This window comes from Rhinopithecus roxellana, chromosome 12, assembly GCF_007565055.1.
Source record: "Rhinopithecus roxellana isolate Shanxi Qingling chromosome 12, ASM756505v1, whole genome shotgun sequence".
Classification (NCBI taxonomy): Eukaryota; Metazoa; Chordata; class Mammalia; order Primates; family Cercopithecidae; genus Rhinopithecus; species Rhinopithecus roxellana.
Genome location: NC_044560.1, coordinates 105171350 through 105192190, shown reverse-complemented (window position 1 = coordinate 105192190; position 20841 = coordinate 105171350). Strand labels below are relative to the sequence as shown.

The following is a 20841-nucleotide window of genomic DNA, read 5'->3' as shown; positions in this document are numbered from 1 at the left end:
CCCATTTCTCCTAGAAAGCCTTTCTGTTATTTGCAATTCAAGGTCACACTGAAATGCATACCATTTGCTGGAGACTCACCTTTCCAGTTCTTTCCCCATTACTCCTCTGATTCTTTCACAACTCCTCTGATTCTTTCACACCTTACACCCTCCAATTCCCACCTCAATGTCTTTGACCAAGCTGTTTTCCTCTCCAATCTGGAACTTTTGAGTCTGAGCATCTCCATGAAGTCTTTAGGGATAAGCATTTTGGAGAACTCAGTCCCAGGAAGGAACAGGAAAGAGGCATGGTAGAGCAATTGGTGGAGGGAGAAGAAGAATTAATAGGAGTCAAACAGTATCTGAACAAGCACTGGGCGTTGGACATGTCAATCACCTCCACCCAGCCAAACAGGCCAATGTCTCTAAGGACACAGTGGGTGGGCCCCAAAAGACAAAGGTTTTAGGGGTAAAAAAAAAGGTGAGGCGGGAGTAAATGGAAGACCTGACAGAGCCCTCAGGAACCTAAGGTGCTTTTTCAAACCTGAAGAGTCACAAAGATTAAGGGCCCTTGTAGTTCAATCTGCCCTGTTTTACAGAGGGGAAATTGAGGCCTAGGGATGTCCCCAAAAGTTCCCAGGGAGATTACTAAAGGAAAGGTTAGAAGAGATCCCAAACATCAAGGTACGCAGAACCTGTGAGATGCTGCGATGTTCTTTACTGTACTGTCCCCAGTTGAAGATGCCAGCTCCACACCCAGAGGCTACACAGACCACACATGCCAGTGGGGACCATCTGAGCCAGCCAAATCCACAGTCCAGACACCTGTCAGTAACCATGTCCCCCCCACTTTGCCTCATAGGACTCTCTTAAATCTATCCGTGCTTTCCCCATCTGTCGGGCCCAGACCTCTTTCCTGCTCTTCTGACCTGCTAACTTCCCTCCCTTCCACCCTGCACATAGCACAAACCCGCCCATCTCTACACTGCCCACAACCTTGCCATGGTTCCCCCAATGCCCTTGGAAGAAAGCCCAGGCTCGTCCATAACCTTCAAAGCCCTACTGACGCCCCTAGCCCCATACCTCACAGCAATTCTACACTTACCAAGTCACATGCCATTTGTTGAAGAATGTGTCCTCTCTCCTGCTCCCTGGCCCTTGTATGTGCCAATCGCTCTGCCTAAAATGCACTCCTATCCATGTCTAGCTGGCTCCTTCTCCTCCAGGAAGCCCTCCCTGGCTGAGGCAGGCATCACTTCTGGACTCCCCTACACCAGCCCTGCCCAGTTGCTGCCTGAGGACACGTCTGCCTCCTCCATTGGACTGTGAGCTCTATGAGGGCAGTGTTGGGGCTGTCTTGATTACCACTGTGTCCCCAGCACAGAGGATGCTCTCAGTAATTGACCAAGCCTCTTCCCTGAAGTACCCTGAACTTCCATGGCTCCCCAGTGTCATGGGGAGAAAGTCCAGCTTATTCATTTTGGCCCCAAAGGCACTGTGTGAATAAGCTCTCCCCTTCTGTACTGCACAGCTTTCAACCACTATAATCTGTCCAGCTCCCATGCCTTTTCTCCTGCTCGTGACTCCTGACCTTCCTTTGAGGAACCCCTACTAAGTGCAGTTCTAAGTATGAGTCTGGCCACTCCAGAGTCACAGTGATTGGTTTAGAGAAAATCACATGGCCCATTTGGGCCAATGACAGTCTGCCCTGGGACTTTTGCTGGGAAACTGACAATGAGGATCTTTCTGCTGCAGAAAGCTGGAGGGATAGAAATTTCTAACTGCTGAAGTCATCTGTGCCATCAGGAAAGGTGCACTTACTTGATAAAAACTACTAGAATTCAGCTTACACTGAAAAATAGATGCAATGGTCTGATGCCTAGATCAAACCTACCTGAAGTCAGGTGCCCCTGTAATATTAAGTAACCTAAGCCAACAAATACCTTTTTGCTTAAGCAGTGTAGATGGATTATTAGTCCTAATACAGCATTTCTCTTGTTAATTCTCCATCCATGCCCAACACAGTAGCCACACTGAAATTACCCAGTTCTCTGAAGATATACCACATACTCTCACTTCTGGGCTTTTGCCCAGGGCAAACGCAATGCCTAGCCAACTCCTACTCATCCTTCAACACCCCACTGCAGCATTAATTCCTCTAGAGCATCTTCCCCAGTGACCCCACCCTGCCCACTTTCTCTTCTGGACTCCCCTGTCCAGTGTCTGTATCAGAATCCATGTCTCCCACACAGGGCTTCATGTCTGTGTGTCCAGCACTGGACCTGGCATGGAGTAGGCAGGGGTCAATGATTGTTTATTGAATAAATTTACTACTGGAGTAAGAAGTGGCTTAGAGTCCAGTGTAACATGGTGGCTGGGAGTGTGAGTGGATGAATGGGGGCCCGATATAGGAACTGGGGCCTCGGGGATGAGGCCGAGTTCCATCCTGCCTTCTTCCACGACCATCCTTACCTTCCCACCCCCACTGCTCCCATTCTGCATATGAGAAAACCGAGGCTCCGAAAGGAAAAACCACTGCCTGGATTCCCAGGCCTCTTCTTCAACTCATTTGCAGGTGAGGGCAGGGAAGGAAAATCCTAGGGTCAGCACTGGGGTGGGGGGGACTCTCCTAAATTTATTGGGCAACAGGCTGCAGGTGAGGGGGCTGACAGGAGGAGGGTCGGGGTGTAATAACTTAAAAACCGTAGGTGACAGCGGCAGCTCCTCAAGAGACCTTTGCAGAGGGGAGGGTGTGGGGTATTTACAAGGATTTGTACAAAGTGCCCCGCGCCAGCCTGGGGCAGGAAGTGGGGGTTTGAGCGTGAGGGGAGGGGAGGGGAAGGAATCTGCCTCTCTGACCCCCACTCCCAGTCCCCCAGATTCTCCAGTCTTTAGGCTCAGCAGCTCTCCCTGCCCTTGCCCAAGGCCTAATTTTGAGCTGTTGGGAGGAATGGAAGATTTCCTCAGTTTCCCTCCCTGCCCCTGCCCTGTCCCCAAAGTCTCCTCAGGTGCCCTCTTGGTAGGGCGAGGGAGGACAGGACTGGCCGGAGGCTCCAGGAAGGTGCCAGCTCCCCCCACTGAGCCCCCTCATCCTTCTGTGCTGAGCGGCCCCAGAGAACAGCAGAGGGGACAATCTTTGCCCCCAAATCTAATTCAGGGAAACTGAGGTGATGATAAAGGGAGAATTTCCCTCCCTGGCCCCTTCCCCTCCTTTAGAAGTGAAGGGGACAAGGGAGAGGAAGAGGAAGGGCCCTGGGCCCGTGATGGCTCAGAGCTCGAGGTCGTTGGAGATGCGGGTGACGAGGGTGCGGAAGGCCAGGGCGGTGCCCGCCACACGGCGGAAGAGAACTCCCCGCAAGCCTGGCCGGGGCAGCTGGCAGACCTCCACTTCGAAGTGGGACAGGGGCTCGGGCCCGCCCGCACCCCCGTGCAGGCAGGCCAGCAGGAACGGCTGTGGCTGGCGGCAGCGGCAGCGGGCGGCTGCTGTGGCCTGGCGGAGAGCTGCCATCAGGGCCTCGGGAGGGCGCGAGCTGGTCAGCTTCACACTCCAGGGGAATCGGAGCAGCCGGGGGGCGGTTTCCGTTTGATCCCAAGGTAGATGGCAACTGAGGCGAGAAGATATCAGGGGTCAGAGATGGGAGCAAAGAGGAATGTGGTGGAGGGCTGAAGGGATACCTCTTCCCAATTTGGGACAGATTCCTAGCCATCCCCTCAAAAAACTTCTTCCCCTGCTATGCCAGTGACAGTTTCAACTGGAACAGAGCTGACCCCCAGCTAGAGACCACACTTTCCAGCATCCCTTGCAGCCAGGTGTGACCCTGTCTCTAAATTCTGGGACATGAGCAGAAGTGAGGTGTGCCATCCACATCAGTTCCTTCAGAGAACCTGCATGCTCCAGGCTCTCCTGTCCCACATCTCCCATGAGCTGGACTTAGCAGTGGCACAGGCCAGCCTCAACTGTGAAGATGACATAACGGCTCTAGGGAATGGGGATGGAAGAACCTGGGGACGTGAATGATTGCACAGATCAGGGTGGCCCTACCAGCCTGGCTTGGCCACATGGTTTGAATGAGAAATTTCTTTCTGCTTTTTTTTTTTTTTTTTTGAGAGGGAGTTTTGCTCTTGTTACCCAGGCTGGAGTGCAATTGCACGATCTCGGCTCACCACAACCTCCACCTCCTGGGTTCAAGCGATTCTCCTGCCTCAGCCTTCTGAGTAGTTGGGATTACAGGCATGCGCCACCACGCCCGGCCCTGGCTAATTTTTGTATTTTTAGTAGAGATGGGGTTTCTCCATGTTGGTTAGGCTGGTCTCGAACTCTCGACCTCAGGTGATCCACCCGCCTTGGCCTCCCAAAGTGCTGGGATTATAGGCGTGAGCCACCGTGCCCGGCCTTTGTTTTTTTTTGAGTCAGAGTCTCGCTCTGTCGCTCAGGCTGGAGTGCAGTGGCGCGATCTCGGTTCACTGCAAGGTCCACCTCCCTGGTTCAAGCGATTCTTCTGCCTCAGGCTCCCGAGTAACTGGGACTACAGGCGCCCGCCACCACAACCGTTTTGTTTTGTTTTTGTTTGTATTTTTAGTAGAGACAGGGTTTCACTGTGTTAACCAGACGGTCTCGATTTCCTGACCTCGTGATCCGCCCGCCTCGACCTCCCAAAGTGCTGGGATTACGGGTGTGAGCCACCGCGCCCGTTTTGTGTGTGTGTGTGTGTGTGTGTGTGTGTGTGTGTGTGTGTGTGACAGAGTTTCGTTCTTGTTGCCCAGGCTGGAGGGCAATGACACAATCTCGGCTCACTGCAACCTCTGCTTCCCGGATTCAAGCAATTCTCCTGTCTCAGCCTCCCAAGTAGCTGGGAGAACAGGCACCACGCCCAATTTTTGTATTTTTAGTAGAGACGGAGTCTCACCATGTTGGCCAGGCAGGTCTCAAAACTCCCGACCTCATGTGATCCACCCGCCTTGGCCTCCCAAAGTGCTGGAATTACAGGCGCGAGCCACAGTGCCCAGCCACTTTTTAGTTTTTTTTTGAGACAGGGTCTTGCAGTGCAGTGGTGCAATCACGGCTCACTGCAGCCTTGACCTCCTCGGCTCAAGTGATCCTGCTGCCTTGGCCTCCTGAGTTGTTGGAATTACAGGCATGAGCCACTTGTGTTCGGCCTCTGGGGGCTTTTTGTCACGTCTTAGGATGGGCGCACTGTTGGCATTGACTAGGTTAGGGATAGGTTAGGTCAGAGATGATAAACATTCTCCAATGTGCAAGAGGGCCCTGCACAACAAAGAACTGTCCCGCCTGAAGTACGAGAGTGCTGCACTGGATGAGCATCCCAGGGCTAGCCCCCCTTGTTTCCGTGTGGCCACCCCTCAACTTGGGTGAAGGAGAGCATTCTACTTCCGATCTCTGTGCGCGGATCAAGGGTGACCACATGACCAGGTCTGACCAACCAGAGTACGTCTCCTTTCTGGCTGCAGACATTGGCTTAGGAATGAGCATGTGACCTAGTCCCAGCCAATAAGAGTCACCCTTAGCAGTTTGTTGCAGCTGCTGGCAAGGCTCGGGTTTCCACCTGGGTCTCTAAACCGGGAACTCAGACTAAACCAGGGCTTGGCAAACTGCGGTGCTGTCTGCTTTTGTAAATCAAGTTTCATTGGAACACAGCCATACCCATTTGTTTTGTGTTGAATATGACTGCTTTTGCACTCCAGTGGCACAACTGAACAGGCGTGACAGAGGGTGCCTGGCCCTCAAAGCCTAAAATCATGATCTGTGTCTGTACAGATGTTTGCCTCCTGCTGGCCCTGAGGTGCCAGGCAAACATTGTGCCATGACTGGATGAGAAGCAAAAGGAGGTGGGGGCATAGACCAGAAGTTGAGTTGTAGATGAGATCAGGCTTTTTTTTTTTTTTTTTTTCTTTTTTTAGACGGAGTTTTGCTCTTGCTGCCCAGGCTGGAGTGTGATGGCACGATTCCGGCTTACCGCAACCTCTGCCTCCCAGGTTCAAGCGATTCCCCTGCCTCAGCCTCCCGAGTAGTTGGGATTACAGGCATGCGCCACCACACCCGGTTAATTTTTGTACTTTTAGTAAAGACAGGGTTTCTCCATGTTAGGTTGGTCTTGAACTCCCGACCTCAGGTAATCCGCCTGCCTCGGCCTCCCAAAGTGCTGGGATTACAGGCATGAGCCATGGCGCCTGGTCAGAGGCTGAAGTTTAAGATGGTCAAGAGAAGGTGCTTGTGATGGGGTGGGAATGAGAGGAGCTGGCAGAGAAGGCAGGGGCCATAGGGCATTTCAGGAAGTTGGCCTTGCAGGATGAGACTGGGGCCCCATCTAATTCCCTGGGGTAAGTGTCAGGAGGTGCGGAGGCAGGAGAGGGGAAGGGCTGGTGTGGCAGTCGGGGGTAGGCCCAAGCACTCACCTTGTGACCTCAGGTCCCCCGATTCTCTCAGGTTCGTCTGCGACCCTAGGGGAGGGGAGGGGGACAGAGTGTCTAATCTGGACATAGGGAACCCACCTCCCCCAACCCACTGCCTCCGGGATTCTGAGCAGCCCCTGCCTCAACCCCAGTCCCTCTGGGCTGGCTGGCGAGGGCCCGGAGACAGGATTTGATCTCCCTGTCCATCCCCATAATGGGGCTCATTCTGAAATGGGTTAGTGCAGGTCACAGGAAAGATACTGAAGAATGTGGAAGATGAAAGGGAGGGGAGTGGGCAGAGACACACCCTTATATAGAGAAGTGGCCAGAGACGCGCACACGTGCGCACACACACACTCACATATACAATCATGCTTTGCCCAAACAACACCTTTGTGAGGCCTGCCCTTTTTTCTTTCTTTTTTTGAGACAGAGTCTCCCTCTGACATGCAGGAGTGGCGTGATCTCGGCTGGCTGCAGCCTCCATCTCCCGGGTTCAAGCAATCTTCCTGCCTTTGCCCCTGAAGTAGCTGGGACTACAGGTGCGTGCCACAAATTTTTTCTTTTTTTTGGTAGAGATGGGGCTTTGCCACATTGCCCAGGCTGGTCTCAAACTCCTGGACTCAAGCGATCCATCCAAAGTGCTGGGATTACTGGTCTGAGCCACCTCATCCAGAGGCCTGCCTATTTAATGCTGCACCCCTCCCTTCCCCACACCTCTCATTCCCCTACCTGTTCTATTTTTTTTTTTTCTTTTTTTAGAGACAGCGTCTTCCTCTGTTACCAGGACTGATGATCATAGCTCACAGCAGCCTCGACCTCCTGGGTTCAAGTGATCCTCCTGCCTCCCAAGTCCATGGGACTACAGGTGCAGTCGCCATGCCCGGCCAATTATTTATTTTTTGTAGAGATAGGACCTTGCTGTGTTGTCCAGCCTGGTCTTGAACTCCTGGGCTAAAGTGATCCACTCGCCTCAGCCTCCCAAAGTGCTGTGATTCCAGGCATGAGCCACCAAATGTGGCTTCTATTCTATTTTTCTTCTTCGTTACTTCCCACTACCTAGACGTCTATATAATAAGTATATTTTACTGATTTCTTTTTCTGTCTAGATCCCTTAATAGAATGTTGGCTCTGCCAGGGCAGAAGTTTTATACTTTTGCTCACCCTCTACTACAGGGCCTAGGACAGTGCCAGGCACACAGTAAGGACTCAATGAATAATAGCAATTAATAACTAATACACATGTAAAGCACTTTCCAAGGCAAGGTTCTAAGCTCAGTCCATACATCACTTCATTTAGTCCTTACAATAACCCTAGGAGACAGGTACTGTTATTACTATAGCCATTTTACAGAAGAGGAAAGTGAGGCCCAGAGACCTTGAGTAACTGCCATTTGAACCCCCAAATCTGGCTCCAGAGGCTATGCTTCTGTGAGTAAATGAAAAACCAGACTCCACGTACTGACCCTGTACTCCACTCACATCTACAGAGCCCCCTCCCCAGTGCCCGCATACACAGGTGAGACATGCAGACAGGGAGGCAGAGCCAGCGAGAACAGGGCATGGATGGGACTTACTGATCTTGGATCCCTGGGGCAGAGAGGCGCCCGAAACACAGCGGTTAGAGTTCTGCCGTTTAGAGGGATCGAGGGTAACCCTGCAGTGTGAGGAGGGCGGTGAGGGACGACAGGGGAGGAGGAGAGGAGGAGGAGGAGGAGGAGGAGGAGGAGGAGGAGAAGGAGGAAATGTTCGGGTACAGGAGACAGAGCAGAGTAGAAGACAGGTTAGGTCCCATCAGCCCCCTACCCTGCTCCACCCCGCTTCTGCCATCCCTGCGGAGCTCACCTTCGGGTCAGTTTGGAGGTTAGCTTGGTGAAGAGGTTGGTGGTGGGGCGGGGCCGCCCGGCAGGCAGGGGTGCAGCCTCATGGGCCAGCGTGGGAGAGGCAGGGGGCCCATTCTGCACACCCCCACCACCCCCACCCCCTGCCCGCCGGTCCCGGACCTGGCCACCGTGGAAGGTGCTGCGGATGGTGGAGCCGCGTGCCAGGCGGCTCCGCTCCCCTGATGGGGGTGCCAGGCTGTGACTGGAGGGGGAGGCAGGGGGCACCCGTGGGGTGCCTGAGCTGTGGGCAGAGAGAGACAAGTCAGGGTGGGGGACTGAGGCAAGCCAGGACCCCAGTCCTTCTGATTCTTCATAATCCTGTCCTGAGACCAGGAACTGCAACCAGCCTGGAACTCAGAGACAGGGCTGCAATGTACAGTTGTGCAGGCTGTGCACTATACAATCCTAGCATTATTTTACTAACTCTCCTCTCCTATTACCCCTCCTTCAAACTGTCCCTTCTTCAAACTCTACCCCCTCCAAACCATCTCCTATCACAACTCTCCTCTCTCCAAACGCAGCAACTGAATAGATGCACAGAAAGTTTTGGGTGACTTCCTTGCTATTTGCCGAAACCTCAGGAACCAAATCAACTTGGCAAACACTTTGCTATCTGAACTCCCATCATCTAAAATCAGGAAAGGGAAAGATGTAAAGGTCAAGGATACCTGCATTCACTATGATAATTTGAGCAGTGGGGGTCCCACTGTCCCAGGACCCTCCTCCAGCCCCTCGGACCCTCCTCGTTGACAACAAGGGCCAGACCTCCATCTTCCGAGTTCAATTCTTCTGCCTCACCCTCCCGAGTAGCTGGGATTACAAGTGTGTGCCACCATGCCTGGGGTTTTTTTTTTTTTTTTTTTTTTTTTTTTTTTTGTGAGACAGTCTTACTCTGTCACCTAGGCTGAAGGGCCATGGGGCGATCTTGGCTACTGCAACCTCCGCCTCCAGGGTTCAAATGATTCTCCTGCCTCAGCCTCCTGAGTAGCTGGGACTATAGGCATGCAGCACCACGCCTGGGTAATTTTTGTATTTTCAGTAGAGATGGGGTTTCCCCATGTTGGCCAGGCTGGTCTCAAACTCCTGACCTCAGGTGATCCACCCGCCTTGGCCTCCCAAAGTGCTGGGATTCCAGGCGTGAGCCACTGCACCCAGCCCAGACCTCCAATTTCTATCCTCCCAGGGACTTCAGGCCCAGCCTGGATCTCAGAGAAGAATCCTGATTGTGGCACAGGCTGTTACTTCTCCCTTAGAATCCATCCTCCCTGTTTTGCTCTTGGTAACCAAACCCCTAAGAGTATGAGCACTGCACACGGCCACCCAGCCAGAGTCTACACTTCCCAGACTCCCTTGCAGTTAGGGATGGTCATGTGACCATGCTCCAGCCAATGGGATATAAGCAGAAGTGCTCTGTACGATCTTCGGGTCACGCCTTTAAAAAGAGTTGCTGCTTGTCCCCTGCTCTTTCCCCACTTCTTGCTGATTAGGAAATGATGGCAGCTGGTGCAGTGGCCTCAGTCCCAGAGCTGGAAACTCATGTTGGGGCTGGAAGAACTTACCTGGGTCCTTGGAGGACCCTCTGGACTAAATCTCCTTTTTATTTAAATTACTCTACCCTGGGATCTCTTTGTTTTTGTTACAGCAGCTGAGTCTATAATTTTTATTTTTTGTGTTTTTAAATTTTTAATTTAAATTTTTTTTTTGTCTGAGTCTGTAATTTAACTGTTCTACTGTCTCTTGAGCAGAACTGGAAGGCCATATATTATGGTGATTACAAATAGATTCTGGAGTCAGTCTGGAATCTGCTTCTTGACTTACCAGCTGTGTGGCCTTGGACAAGTTACTTAACCTCCCTAGGCCTTATGTTCTCAGCTGTAAAATGGAGATATTAGGATCTACCTCACAGAGTTGTTAGGGGCATTGAGCCAGGCGATAGACATAGAAGCTGCTATTATTTTTATTTGATAACTACCAAGGAAAAGCACTCTCAGTCACTGAATGAAGGCCTCTTAAGCATCAGACCCAGTGCCAGGTACAGGACACACCTGATCTCTACTGGATCTCTATAATGGGGCCTGGAAGTAGACAGCATCAGCCCATTTTTTTTTTTTTTTTTTTTTTTTTTGAGATGGAGTCTTGCTCTGTCGCCCAGACTGGAGTACAGTGGTGCCGTCTAGGCTCACTGCAAGCTCCACCTCCCGGGTTCACGCCATTCTCCTGCCTCAGCCTCCTGAGTAGCTGGGACTACAGGCACCCACCACCACGTCTGGCTAATTTTTTGTATTTTTAGTAGAGACGGGGTTTCACCATGCTAGCCAGAATGGTCTCGATCTCCTGACCTCGTGATCTGCCTGTCTCGGCCTCCCAAAGTGTTGGGATTACAGGTGTAAAAAGACCGCACCTGGCCTTTTTTTTTTTTTTTTTGAGACAGAGTCTCCGTGTGTGGCCCAGGCTGGAGTGCAGTGGCGCAATCCCAGCTCACTGCAACCTCTGCCTCCCAGGTTCAAGCGATTCTCCTGCCTTATTCAGCCTTCTGAGTAGCTGGGATTATATGCGCATGATACCATTCCTGGCTAATTTTTGTATTTTTAGTAGAGACAGGGTTTCACCATGTTGGCCAGGTTGGTCTCAAACTCCTGACTTCAGGTGATCTGCCCACCTCGGCTCCCAAAGTGCTGGGATTACAGGCGTAAGCCACCGTGCCCAGACAGCATCAAGCCCATTTTATGCAGGAGGAAACAGAGGCTCAGAGATTTACCCAGTCATTCTGCTAGCAGTGCGAGCACAGAGGTAAGATTCGAACTCAGAACTGAGTATTCACAGAATCGTGACTGTTAACTACCTCATTCCCCCGCCCACACCCAGTGGGAAGATCTGCATCCACTAATCAGGTGCATCCCACAGTGTGCCCTGGTGTTGGCCATCAATCTGCCCTACAGTCCTGGTGGGTGTCAGCGTCCTCGTCGTGGAGCTGGCCCCACTCTGACTGGCCTTGACCTGTGATGTGAACCAATCCCTTCCCTCTCTCTGCTCCAGCCAGTCTGAACTGGTTTATCTCCCTTGCCAGCTGGAAGAGACCTCACAGACTCAGGCCAACAAGCTGGAAAACCAGCCAACCAGATGATGCTGAAGCTGTGACATTCTGGGGCTTCTCTCAAGTTCTAAAAATGGATCATTCAAAAAATCAATTCAGGTTCCCAAGGCTTGTAGGCGGAGAACAGGGCCAACTGCTTTCCTGGTGCTGAAGACTTATTAATTAAGTGGGGAGGATTTTCAGGGGGGTACATGGCAAGGGCACATGGCCAAGGGCAGGGCAGATACACTCCCTCTCTGGGCCCCGGTCCCCACAGCACCAGCCTCCAACGCCTATCATCTCAGATCAAGGGAGGTCCTGTTCACCTACCCCCTACTTCCCACCCCTCACCCTGTTGCTGCCCGCTCCGTACCTGTTTTCTTTCCCATTTGGCAACAGTGACGGGCGCTCAGCCCCCGGGCGTTCTGTGCAAACGTAGGTGTTTCTGCGGGTCATCATGCTGGGAGGGAGGTTGTTCTGTAGGAGACACGGCCAGGAAGGGAGTGAGGGGGTGAAGACACGCCCCTGCGCTCCACCCTCTTCCCTTCTCTGCCCTCCCCATCGACGAATGAGTCAGGGGCTCGTGTGGGAAGCCAGGGTGAGTAGGAAATGGTCAAAGGTCTCAAAGACGTGAAAGGCTCATGAGAATCCCAATCACCTAGGCTGAGTCAAGGGAGACCCCTGGAGCCCGGAGAAGAGGGCGACACTGAGGGAAAACGAGGCAGGGAAGGTTTCCAGGGGGCATCTTGTCCACTGCTCTTCTCCCAGCAATGCCCACCTTCTCAAGGTCCGGCCCAGCCACACCAAACATTTGCTAACGTACTTATTCTTTTTTTTTTTTTTTTTTGAGACGGAGTCTCGCTCTGTCACCCAGGCTGGAGTACAGTGGCCGGATCTCAGTTCACTGCAAGCTCCGCCTCCCAGGGTCCACGCCATTCTCCTGCCTCAGTCTCCCGAGTAGCTGGGACTACAGGCGCCCGCCATCTCGCCCGGCTAATTTTTTGTATTTTTTAAGTGGAGACGGGGTTTCACTGTGTTAGCCAGGATGGTCTCGACCTCCTGACCTTGTGATCCGCCCGCCTCGGCCTCCCAAAGTGCTGGGATTACAGGCTTGAGCCACCGCGCCCGGCCTAACGTACTTATTCATGCCACATTCTGTCATTGTGCCTAGCCTTTGCACTGGCTGTCTCACCTGTTAGAACATTCCTCCTACCTTTTCCCCTGACTCACTCCTACATATCTTTCAGGTGTCAGTTCATAATCTACCACCACCCCCGGCCCCAGGCTGAGTCACGTGCCTCCTTTGGGTTCCCACAGGTCCCTGGGCTCCCCACTGCAGCTTCAATCACTGTGCTATCAATGTCTCTTCTCATATACATCCCCATCCTATACTGGGGTGTGAGCTCTGGGAACATAGGGAATATCAGGATTATGCTGCCTCATAAACCTGTTAGGCAGAGAGCCCTCTTTTTCTATTCTCTGGAAGTTTGTGTAAGGTTAGTGTTATTTCTTCTTTAAGTGTTTGGAAGAATTCCACTGGTGGGAGTCATCAGAGCCGGAAATTTTCTTTATGGGGAAGGTTTTCAGTTATGAATTCAATTTCTTTAACAAGAATATAAGACTGTTCAGGTTTTCTATTTCTTCTTGTGTCAGTTTTGATACAGTGTGTTTTTAAAGTAATGTGTCCATTTCATCTAAGTTGTTACATTTATTGGCATAAAGTAGTTCCTAATATCATCTTACTATCTGTTAATGTTAGAACAAAGTTCCCCTTTTCATTTTGGATACTGGTAATTCATGTTTGCTGTCTTTTTTCCTTAATTGATTTTTACCAGGGATCCATTGGATTTTATTTATTTATTTTTTAGGACAGAGTGTCACTCTTTTTGCCCAGGCTGGAGTGCAATGGCATGACCTCAGCTCACTGCAACATCCACCTCCCAGGTTCAAGTGATTCTCCTGCCTTAGCCTCCCAAGTAGCTGGGATTACAGGCGTGCACCACCACAACCAGCTAATTTTTTGTATTTTTGGAAGACACAGGGTTTCACCATGCTGGCCAGGCTGGTCTCAAACTCCTGACCTCAAGTAATCCACCCGCCTCAGCCTCTCAAAGTGCTGGGATTACAGGCATGAGCCACTGCACCCAGACTGATTTTATTAATCTTTTCAAAAAACCAACTTTAGGTTTTGTTGCTTTATTGTACCTCTTCCTTCTCCTTCCCTGATTTATTTTCTTTAATGCCTCCTCCCTTTTTTTGAGATGGGGTCTTGTTCTGATGCCTAGGCTGGAGTGCAGTGGTGTGATCATGGCTCACTGCAGCCTCCCAAGTAGCTAGAACCTCAGGCATGTGCCACAACACTTAGCTAATTTTTATTTTTGGCAGAGATAGGGTCTGTGTTGCCCAGGATGGTCTACAACTCCTGGGTTCAAGCAATCCTCCTGTCTCAGCCTCCCGAAGTGCTGGGATTACAGGCATGAGCCACCACTTCTGGTCCCTTCTACTTTCTTTGAGGTTTATTTGCTTTTCTTTTTTTTAACCTTCTTAAAGTGTGGGTTTTGTTTAGCAATAACAATAGCTCTCATTCACTGAGTGCTTACTGTGCCAGTATGTGAAGTACCTCACGTTTGAGATCTTACAAGATCCTCACAATGACCCAGGTTCTCTAATGAGCCCATTTCACAGAGTGAGACACTGAAGCTCAGAGAGATGAAGTTACTTGCCCAAGGTCACACGGCTCGTTAATGTAATTCAAACTCTACGTGGCTTCAGAATCCTGGCCACTTTCTCAAACTGCCTCCACCCTTTTTCTCTTTTTTAAGAGATAGGATCACAACATGTTGCCCAGGCTGGTCTCAAACTCCTGGCCTCAAGCAGTCCTCCCACCTCAGCCTCCCAATAGCTGGGACTACATGTGTGTGCCACCATGTCCAGTTGCCTCCACTCTCCTGTTCCTATATTGAGGGTATTTTCATACTATGCTGTTCTTGGGAACTCAGATGCAGGAAAGCCAAGTCTACATTTCCCAGAGTCCTTTGCAGCTCAGGTTCTGCATACAAGTTGGGTTCTGCCAATCTTTGCACTCATGAAGATTTGGAAGGTGTAAATGGGGCAGCAGCTGCTGTCCTGCCTGCTTTGACTTCAGCTCACACAGGCAAGGCTATGAGATGAAGGTCTTTGCTTCAGCAGGGCCCTACTGCCCATTGTCCAGCCCTCTGGGCATCAATAAGCTCTTTTGACTGATGGAGGATGAGGTTTTTGAGTCTTGGGTTACAGCCATGTCAATGTGTTGGGGTTTTTTTTGTTTTTTTTTTTGAGACGGAGTCTCGCTCTGTCCCCCGGCTGGAGTGCAGTGGCGCGATCTCGGCTCACTGCAAGCTCGGCCTCCCGGGATCACGCCATTCTCCTGCCTCAGACTCCTGAGTAGCTGGGACTACAGGCGCCCGCCACCACGCCTGGCTAATTTTTTGTATTTTTAGTAGAGACGGGGTTTCACCGCGGTCTCGATTGATCTCCTGACCTTGTGAACCGCCCACCTCGGCCTCCCAAAGTGTTGGGATTACAGGCGTGAGCCACCGCGCCCGGACTTTTTTTTTTTTTTTTTTAAGACGGAGTCTCGCCCTGTCACCCAGGTTGAAGTATAGTGGCGCAATCTCAGCTCACTGTAACCTCCGCCTCCTAGGTTCAGGCAATTCTCCTGCCTCAGCCTCCCAAGTAGCTGAGATTACAGGCGTGCACCATGCCAGGCTAATTTTTGTATTTTTAGTACAGATGGGATTTTGCCATGTTGGCCGGGCTGGTCTTGAACTCCTGACCTCAAGTGATCCACTGCCTCGGCCCCCCAAAGTGTTGGGCTTACAGGCATAGGCCACCGTGCCCGGCCTAACAATGCACTCTTGAATTTATCAGTGCTGGGACAGCCTCAGAAGCAGCAGCTCCCTTGGTGGGTCAGTTCTGCGGTGTGGTTGCGACTGTTGTTCCTGCAAATCCTGCCCACTGTCCGCTCCTCCAGTCCTTCCTACAATTTTTTCTTTTTTTTTTTTTTTTTTTGATAGGGAGTCTTGCTCTGTCGCCCGGGCTGGAGTGCAGTGGCCGGATCTCAGCTCACTGCAAGCTCCGCCTCCCGGGTTTACGCCATTTTCCTGCCTCAGCCTCCGGAGTAGCTGGGATTACAGGTGCCCGCCACCTCGCCCGGCTAGTTTTTTTGTATTTTTAGTAGAGACGGGGTTTCACCGTGTTAGCCAGGATGGTCTCGATCTTCTGACCTCGTGATCCACTCGTCTCGGCCTCCCAAAGTGCTGGGATTACAGCTTGAGCCACCGCGCCCGGCCTTCTTTTTTCTTTAACCACACTCCCATCTCATCCTCTCCTTCTCTAGCCCTGCTGCTCCCACCCATTCTCTGGGTTATGGATCACTCTCTGACACATGGGCCTCAGAGGCTGCCATGTGGAGCTCCAGGTCTCGGGGCTGGGGAGGAGCCAAGGGGCGTGAATTTGTACTGATCCGGAATACTCAGGACACACAGGCATCCCCGCCTCCCTCCTGTACCACCTGCCTGAAGTTGAGTTGATGCCCTCAAGATCTGTTTCCCCAAGGCCCTTCTGGTATAAGGTGGCCAGTGAGCTGTCCTCAGGTGCACCCTCTCCTGGCCCATCCCCACAGGGTCCCCTCACAACATTCCACTCCCCTCCCTACTGACCCCGGGCTCTGTGCAGCCCTGGAGTTCAGGGCCCTGAACACGGACTAGCAGTCCTCACAGGTGGTGGCAGAGTCACAGCTGGTCAAACCAAACACAGCCGGTCACTGCCAGTTGCTGCTGGCTACTGCTGGTCATGGCCTAACACTGCTGGTCAAAGCCTGTCACAGCAAGTTAAGGCTGGTCATGGTCAGACACCAACAGTCAGGGACAGTTAAAGCTGGTCATGAGTGGTAATGGCCAGACACCACTGGTCACAGCCAGATACCATTGGCCAAGGGTGGTCACGGCCAGTCAAGGCTGGTCAAAGCCGGTCACAGCCAGTTGCTGCTGGTTAATACTGGTCATGGCTGGACATTGCCAGTAAAGGCTGGTTAAAGCTGGCCACAGCTGGCTGCCACTGGTAACAGGTGGACACTTGCGGTAAAAGCTTCAGTAGGGCCCTGGCAGGCATTGCCACTGAAGGCCAGTCACAATCGGTCAAAGCCAGTCAAGGCTGATAAACGCTGGTAACAGCCAGACACCACCAGCCACTACGGCTGGGTTCCTCCTGATGGTCGGGACCTCCGCAGAAACGCCCCTACCCTGCAAACAGCCGTGCAGTGAGACCTTGGTTTGCCTTGGGTGTTTAGAACCAAAATAAACTGGAGGTACCCAGAGGCACCAAGAGCACTAAGAAGAAATTAAAAAGATGAATGTTCTCAAGTACGTACAAGAAAAATTAGTATTTAAAAACTTATTTTTTTGTTTGTTTGTTTGAGACAAGGTCTCCCTCTGTCGCCCAGGCTGGAGTGCAGTGGCGCGATTTTGGCTCACTGCAACCTTCACCTCCTGGACACAAGTGATCCTCCTGCCTCAGCCTCCCAAGTAGCTGGGACTACCGGCACGTGCCACCACCACACCGGACTAATTTTTGTATTTTTTGTAGAGAAGAGGTGTCACCATTTTGCACAGGTTGGTCTCAAACTCCTGAGCTCAAGCAATCCACCCACCTCAGGCTCTCAAAGTGCGGAGATTACAGGCATGAACCACCATGTCTGACGAAAAATGTAATTTTTATGACGTATTTTTGTTTTGTTTTGTCTTTTTTTTTTTTTTTTTTTGAGACGGAGTCTTGCTCTGTCACCGAGGCTGGAGTGCAGTGGCTGGATCTCCGCTCACTTGCAAGCTCCGCCTCCCGGGTTTACGCCATTCTCCTGCCTCAGCCTCCCGAGTAGCTGGGACTACAGGCGCCCACCACCTCGCCTGGCTAGTTTTTTTTGTATTTTTTAGTAGAGACGGGGTTTCACTGTGTTAGCCAGGATGGTCTCGATCTCCTGACCTCGTGATCTGCCCGTCTCGGCCTCCCAAAGTGCTGGGATTACAGGCGTGAGCCACCTGCGCCCGGCCGTCTTGTTTTTGAGATGGAATCTTGCTCTGTCGCCCAGGCTGGAGTGCAGTGGCGCAATCTCGGCTCACTGCAACCTCTGCCTCCTGGGTTCAAACAGTTCTCCTGCCTCAGCCTCCTGAGTAGCTGAGATTACAGGCATGCGCCACCACGCCTGGGTAATTTTTGTATTATTAATAGAGACAGGGTTCCACCACGGTGGCCAGACTGGTATCGAACTCCTGACCTCGTGATCCACCCACCTTGGCCTCTCAAAGTGCTGGGATTACAGGCATGAGCCAACGCACCCGGTCAACTTATTTGTTAAAGAGCAAAATCTTATGGTAAAAATAAGATAACTATAAGTATTTTGTGTCTGTGTGGGTAGTAACCCATGCTTTTTTTTTTTTTGAAACAGTCTCACTCTGTCGCCAGGCTGGAGTGCAGTGGCGCGATCTCAGCTCACTGCAAGCTCTGCCTTCCGGGCTCATACCATTCTCCTGCCTCAGCCTCCCGAGTAGCTGGGACTACAGGCATCCACCACCATACCCAGCTAATTTTTTTTTATTTTTAGTAGAGATGGGGTTTCACCATGTTAGCCAGGATGGTGTCGATCTCCTGAACTCGTGATCCACCCGTCTCGGCCTCCCAAAGTGCTGGGATTACAGGTGTAGGTGTAAGCCACCGTGCCCAGCCAATCATGCTTTTTTTTTTTTGAGACGGAGTCTCACTCTGTCGCCCAGGCTGGAGTGCAGTGGCCGGATCTCAGCTCACTGCAAGCTCTGCCTCCCGGGTTTATGCCATTCTCCTGCCTCAGCCTCCCGAGTAGCTGGGACTACAGGCGCCCGCCACCTCGCCCGGCTAGTTTTTTGTATTTTTTTAGTAGAGACGGGGTTTCACCGGGTTAGCCAGGATGGTCTCGATCTCCTGACCTCGTGATCTGCCCGCCTTGGCCTCCCAAAGTGCTGGGATTACAGGTGTAAGCCACCACGCCCAGCCGACCATGCTTTTAAAAGTTTAGGCCCACAACTGGCTCAGACTCATACCTGTGTGCACCCTGGTCAAGGCTGGGACTTGGCTGGTAGTAACCTGCCATGACCAGCCTTGAAAGGCCAAGGGCACAGCCACGTGGGGCGGCTCCTGAACATGTGCAGAGCAGAGGAGCAAGGAGTGGGACAGAATGTAATGTAGATGCCGGAAGAGCTGAGGAGCTGGGGAAGCTGCTGCTGCTTCCCACGACTTTTTTTTTTTTTTTTTTTTTTTTTTTGAGACGGAGTCTTGCTCTGTCACCCAGACTGGAGTGCAGTGGCCGGATCTCAGCTCACTGCAAGCTCCGCCTCCCGGGTTCACGCCATTCTCCTGCCTCAGCCTCCCGAGTAGCTGGGACTACAGGCGCCCGCCACCTCGCCCGGCTAGTTTTTTTTTTGTATTTTTAGTAGAGACGGGGTTTCACCGTGTTAGCCAGGATGGTCTCGATCTCCTGACCTCGTGATCCGCCCGTCTCGGCCTCCCAAAGTGCTGGGATTACAGGCTTGAGCCACCGCGCCCGGCGACTTTTTTTTTTTCTTGAGACGGAGTCTCACTCTGTTGCCCAGACTGGAGTGCAGTGGTGTGGTCTTGGCTCACTGCAACTTCCGCCTCTCGGGTTCAAGCGATTCTCCTGCCTCAACCTCCAGAGTAGCTGAGACTATCGGTGGATGCACCACACCCAGCTAATTTTCTGTATTTTTAGTAGTGACGGGGTTTCACTCTCTTAGCCAGGACGGTCTCGATCTCCTGACCTCATGATCCACCCGCCTCAGCCTTCCAAAGTGCTGGGAGTACAGGCGTGAGCCACTGCACCCAGCTGTTTTTTTTTCCTTTAATGGAGTCTCACCTGTCACCCATTCTGGAGTGCAGTAGCACAGTCTTGGCTCACTGTAGCCTCCGCACCCTGGGTTCAAGCGATTCTCCTGCCTCAGCCTCCCGAGTAGTTGCGATTACAGGTGCCCGCCACCATGCCCGGCTGATTTTCATATTTTTAGTAGAGACGGGGTTTCGCCATACTGGCCAAGTGGATCTCAAATTCCTGACCTCAAGTGATCCGCCCACCTCTGCCTCCCAAAGTGCTGGGATTACAGGCATGAGCCACTGTGCCTGGCCTGATTTTTAAAATTACTATTAATATTTTATTTATTGATTCATTAAGACAGGGTTTTGCTCTGTCACCCAGGATCACAGCTCCCTGTAGCCTCAACCTCCCTGTAGCCTCAACCTCCCGGGCTCAAGTGATTCTCCCACCCCGGTCTTTCGAGTAGCTGGGACCACAGGCACATAACATGATGCCTGGCTAATTTTTTTGATTTTTAGTAGAGATAGAGTGTTGCTATGTTTCTTAAACTCCTGGCCTCAAGTGATCCTCCTGCCTCGGCTTTCCCAAAATGCCAGGATTCCAAGCATGAGCCACCATACCTGGCCCTTCCCACATTTTTAAAAGCACTTAATTTCCTGTATCAAATCCTTTCTGCCAAGAGTATGTTCTTCACGACACAGAACGTTATACACGAACATCAAGTGTTTGTGTATAAATTGAGCTCAGGCAAACAGAGGCACTCGATCAATGTTTGTTGAATGAATGAATGGGTATAAGAAGGAATTGGTAAGAAGGAGTTCTGCCTGGGGAATGAGATGAAGGCAGGGCCTGAGGAATGTGGCTCAGGTGGTGGCCGCAGGCTGGCCACAGGTGGCGGCGCCCCCAGCCCTGCCCCCCAGCCCTGGTCACTCACGGGGGTGCTCGTGCTGTCCTTCCGCCGCTCTGGGATCTCTGCCTTGTTGGGGTTGTGGGCGCTGCTGACCATGGGGCTGGAGGGGGGCAGCCCTCGACTCCCGCTCCCCGCGGCACTGCAGCTCGCCTTCCGGCCTGGCAGCCGCTCCTCCTTCAGCTCTGCTTCCCCCGTGCTCGTCGGGCTGCGTTTGGGGTGCAGGGGTGCAGGGGATGGGCCACCTGGGGGAGGGGGCACCGTTTAGAGCTGGCATCACCACGGAAACCCAGAACTGACTCTGGGGGATCGTTGGAACCTGAGAATTCCTCATGTGGGCTGCAATCTCTGTGTGGGCCATTCTGACAGTATCTGTCAAAATTACCTCAAGATTACCAACGCACATATACTGACCTAGAAACTCCAAATCAATGACATCATGCACATACAGGCCATTCATTGCACCTTCTCTTTTTTTCTTTTCTGAGACAAAGTCCAGCTCTGTCGCCTAGGCTGGAGTGCAGTGGCGCAATCTCTGCTCATCGCAACCTCCACCTCCCAGGCTCAAGTGATTCTCCTGCCTCAGTCTCCCAAGTAGCTGGAATCACAGGTGTGCGCCACCCCACCCGGCCTGCACCATTAGACCCTTAGTAGGGGAATGACTACATAAGTCAAGGTATTTCCACAGTGGAAA

At 52.0% G+C, this 20841-nt stretch overlaps 1 protein-coding gene across 3 annotated transcripts in view; it reads right to left on the bottom strand.

The window, feature by feature from the left end:
- Nucleotides 1-2272: 2272 nt before the first annotated feature.
- Nucleotides 2273-20841, bottom strand: part of MARK4 (microtubule affinity regulating kinase 4) — a 55695-nt gene continuing 37126 nt past the window's right edge. The window contains exons 13-18 of one of the 3 annotated variants that reach the window (XM_010377493.2): nucleotides 20175-20392; nucleotides 11720-11823; nucleotides 8236-8514; nucleotides 7968-8047; nucleotides 6394-6438; nucleotides 2273-3584 (exon numbers count right to left, since the gene is read on the bottom strand). In XM_010377493.2, the coding sequence (XP_010375795.1) occupies nucleotides 3520-3584; nucleotides 6394-6438; nucleotides 7968-8047; nucleotides 8236-8514; nucleotides 11720-11823; nucleotides 20175-20392 (791 nt within the window). In that variant the 3' untranslated portion in view covers nucleotides 2273-3519. Of the gene's footprint in view, nucleotides 3585-6139; nucleotides 6180-6393; nucleotides 6439-7967; nucleotides 8048-8235; nucleotides 8515-11719; nucleotides 11824-20174; nucleotides 20393-20841 lie in introns of those variants that run through there. The other 2 variants (XM_010377492.2, XM_010377495.2) reach the window with 2 other exon arrangements.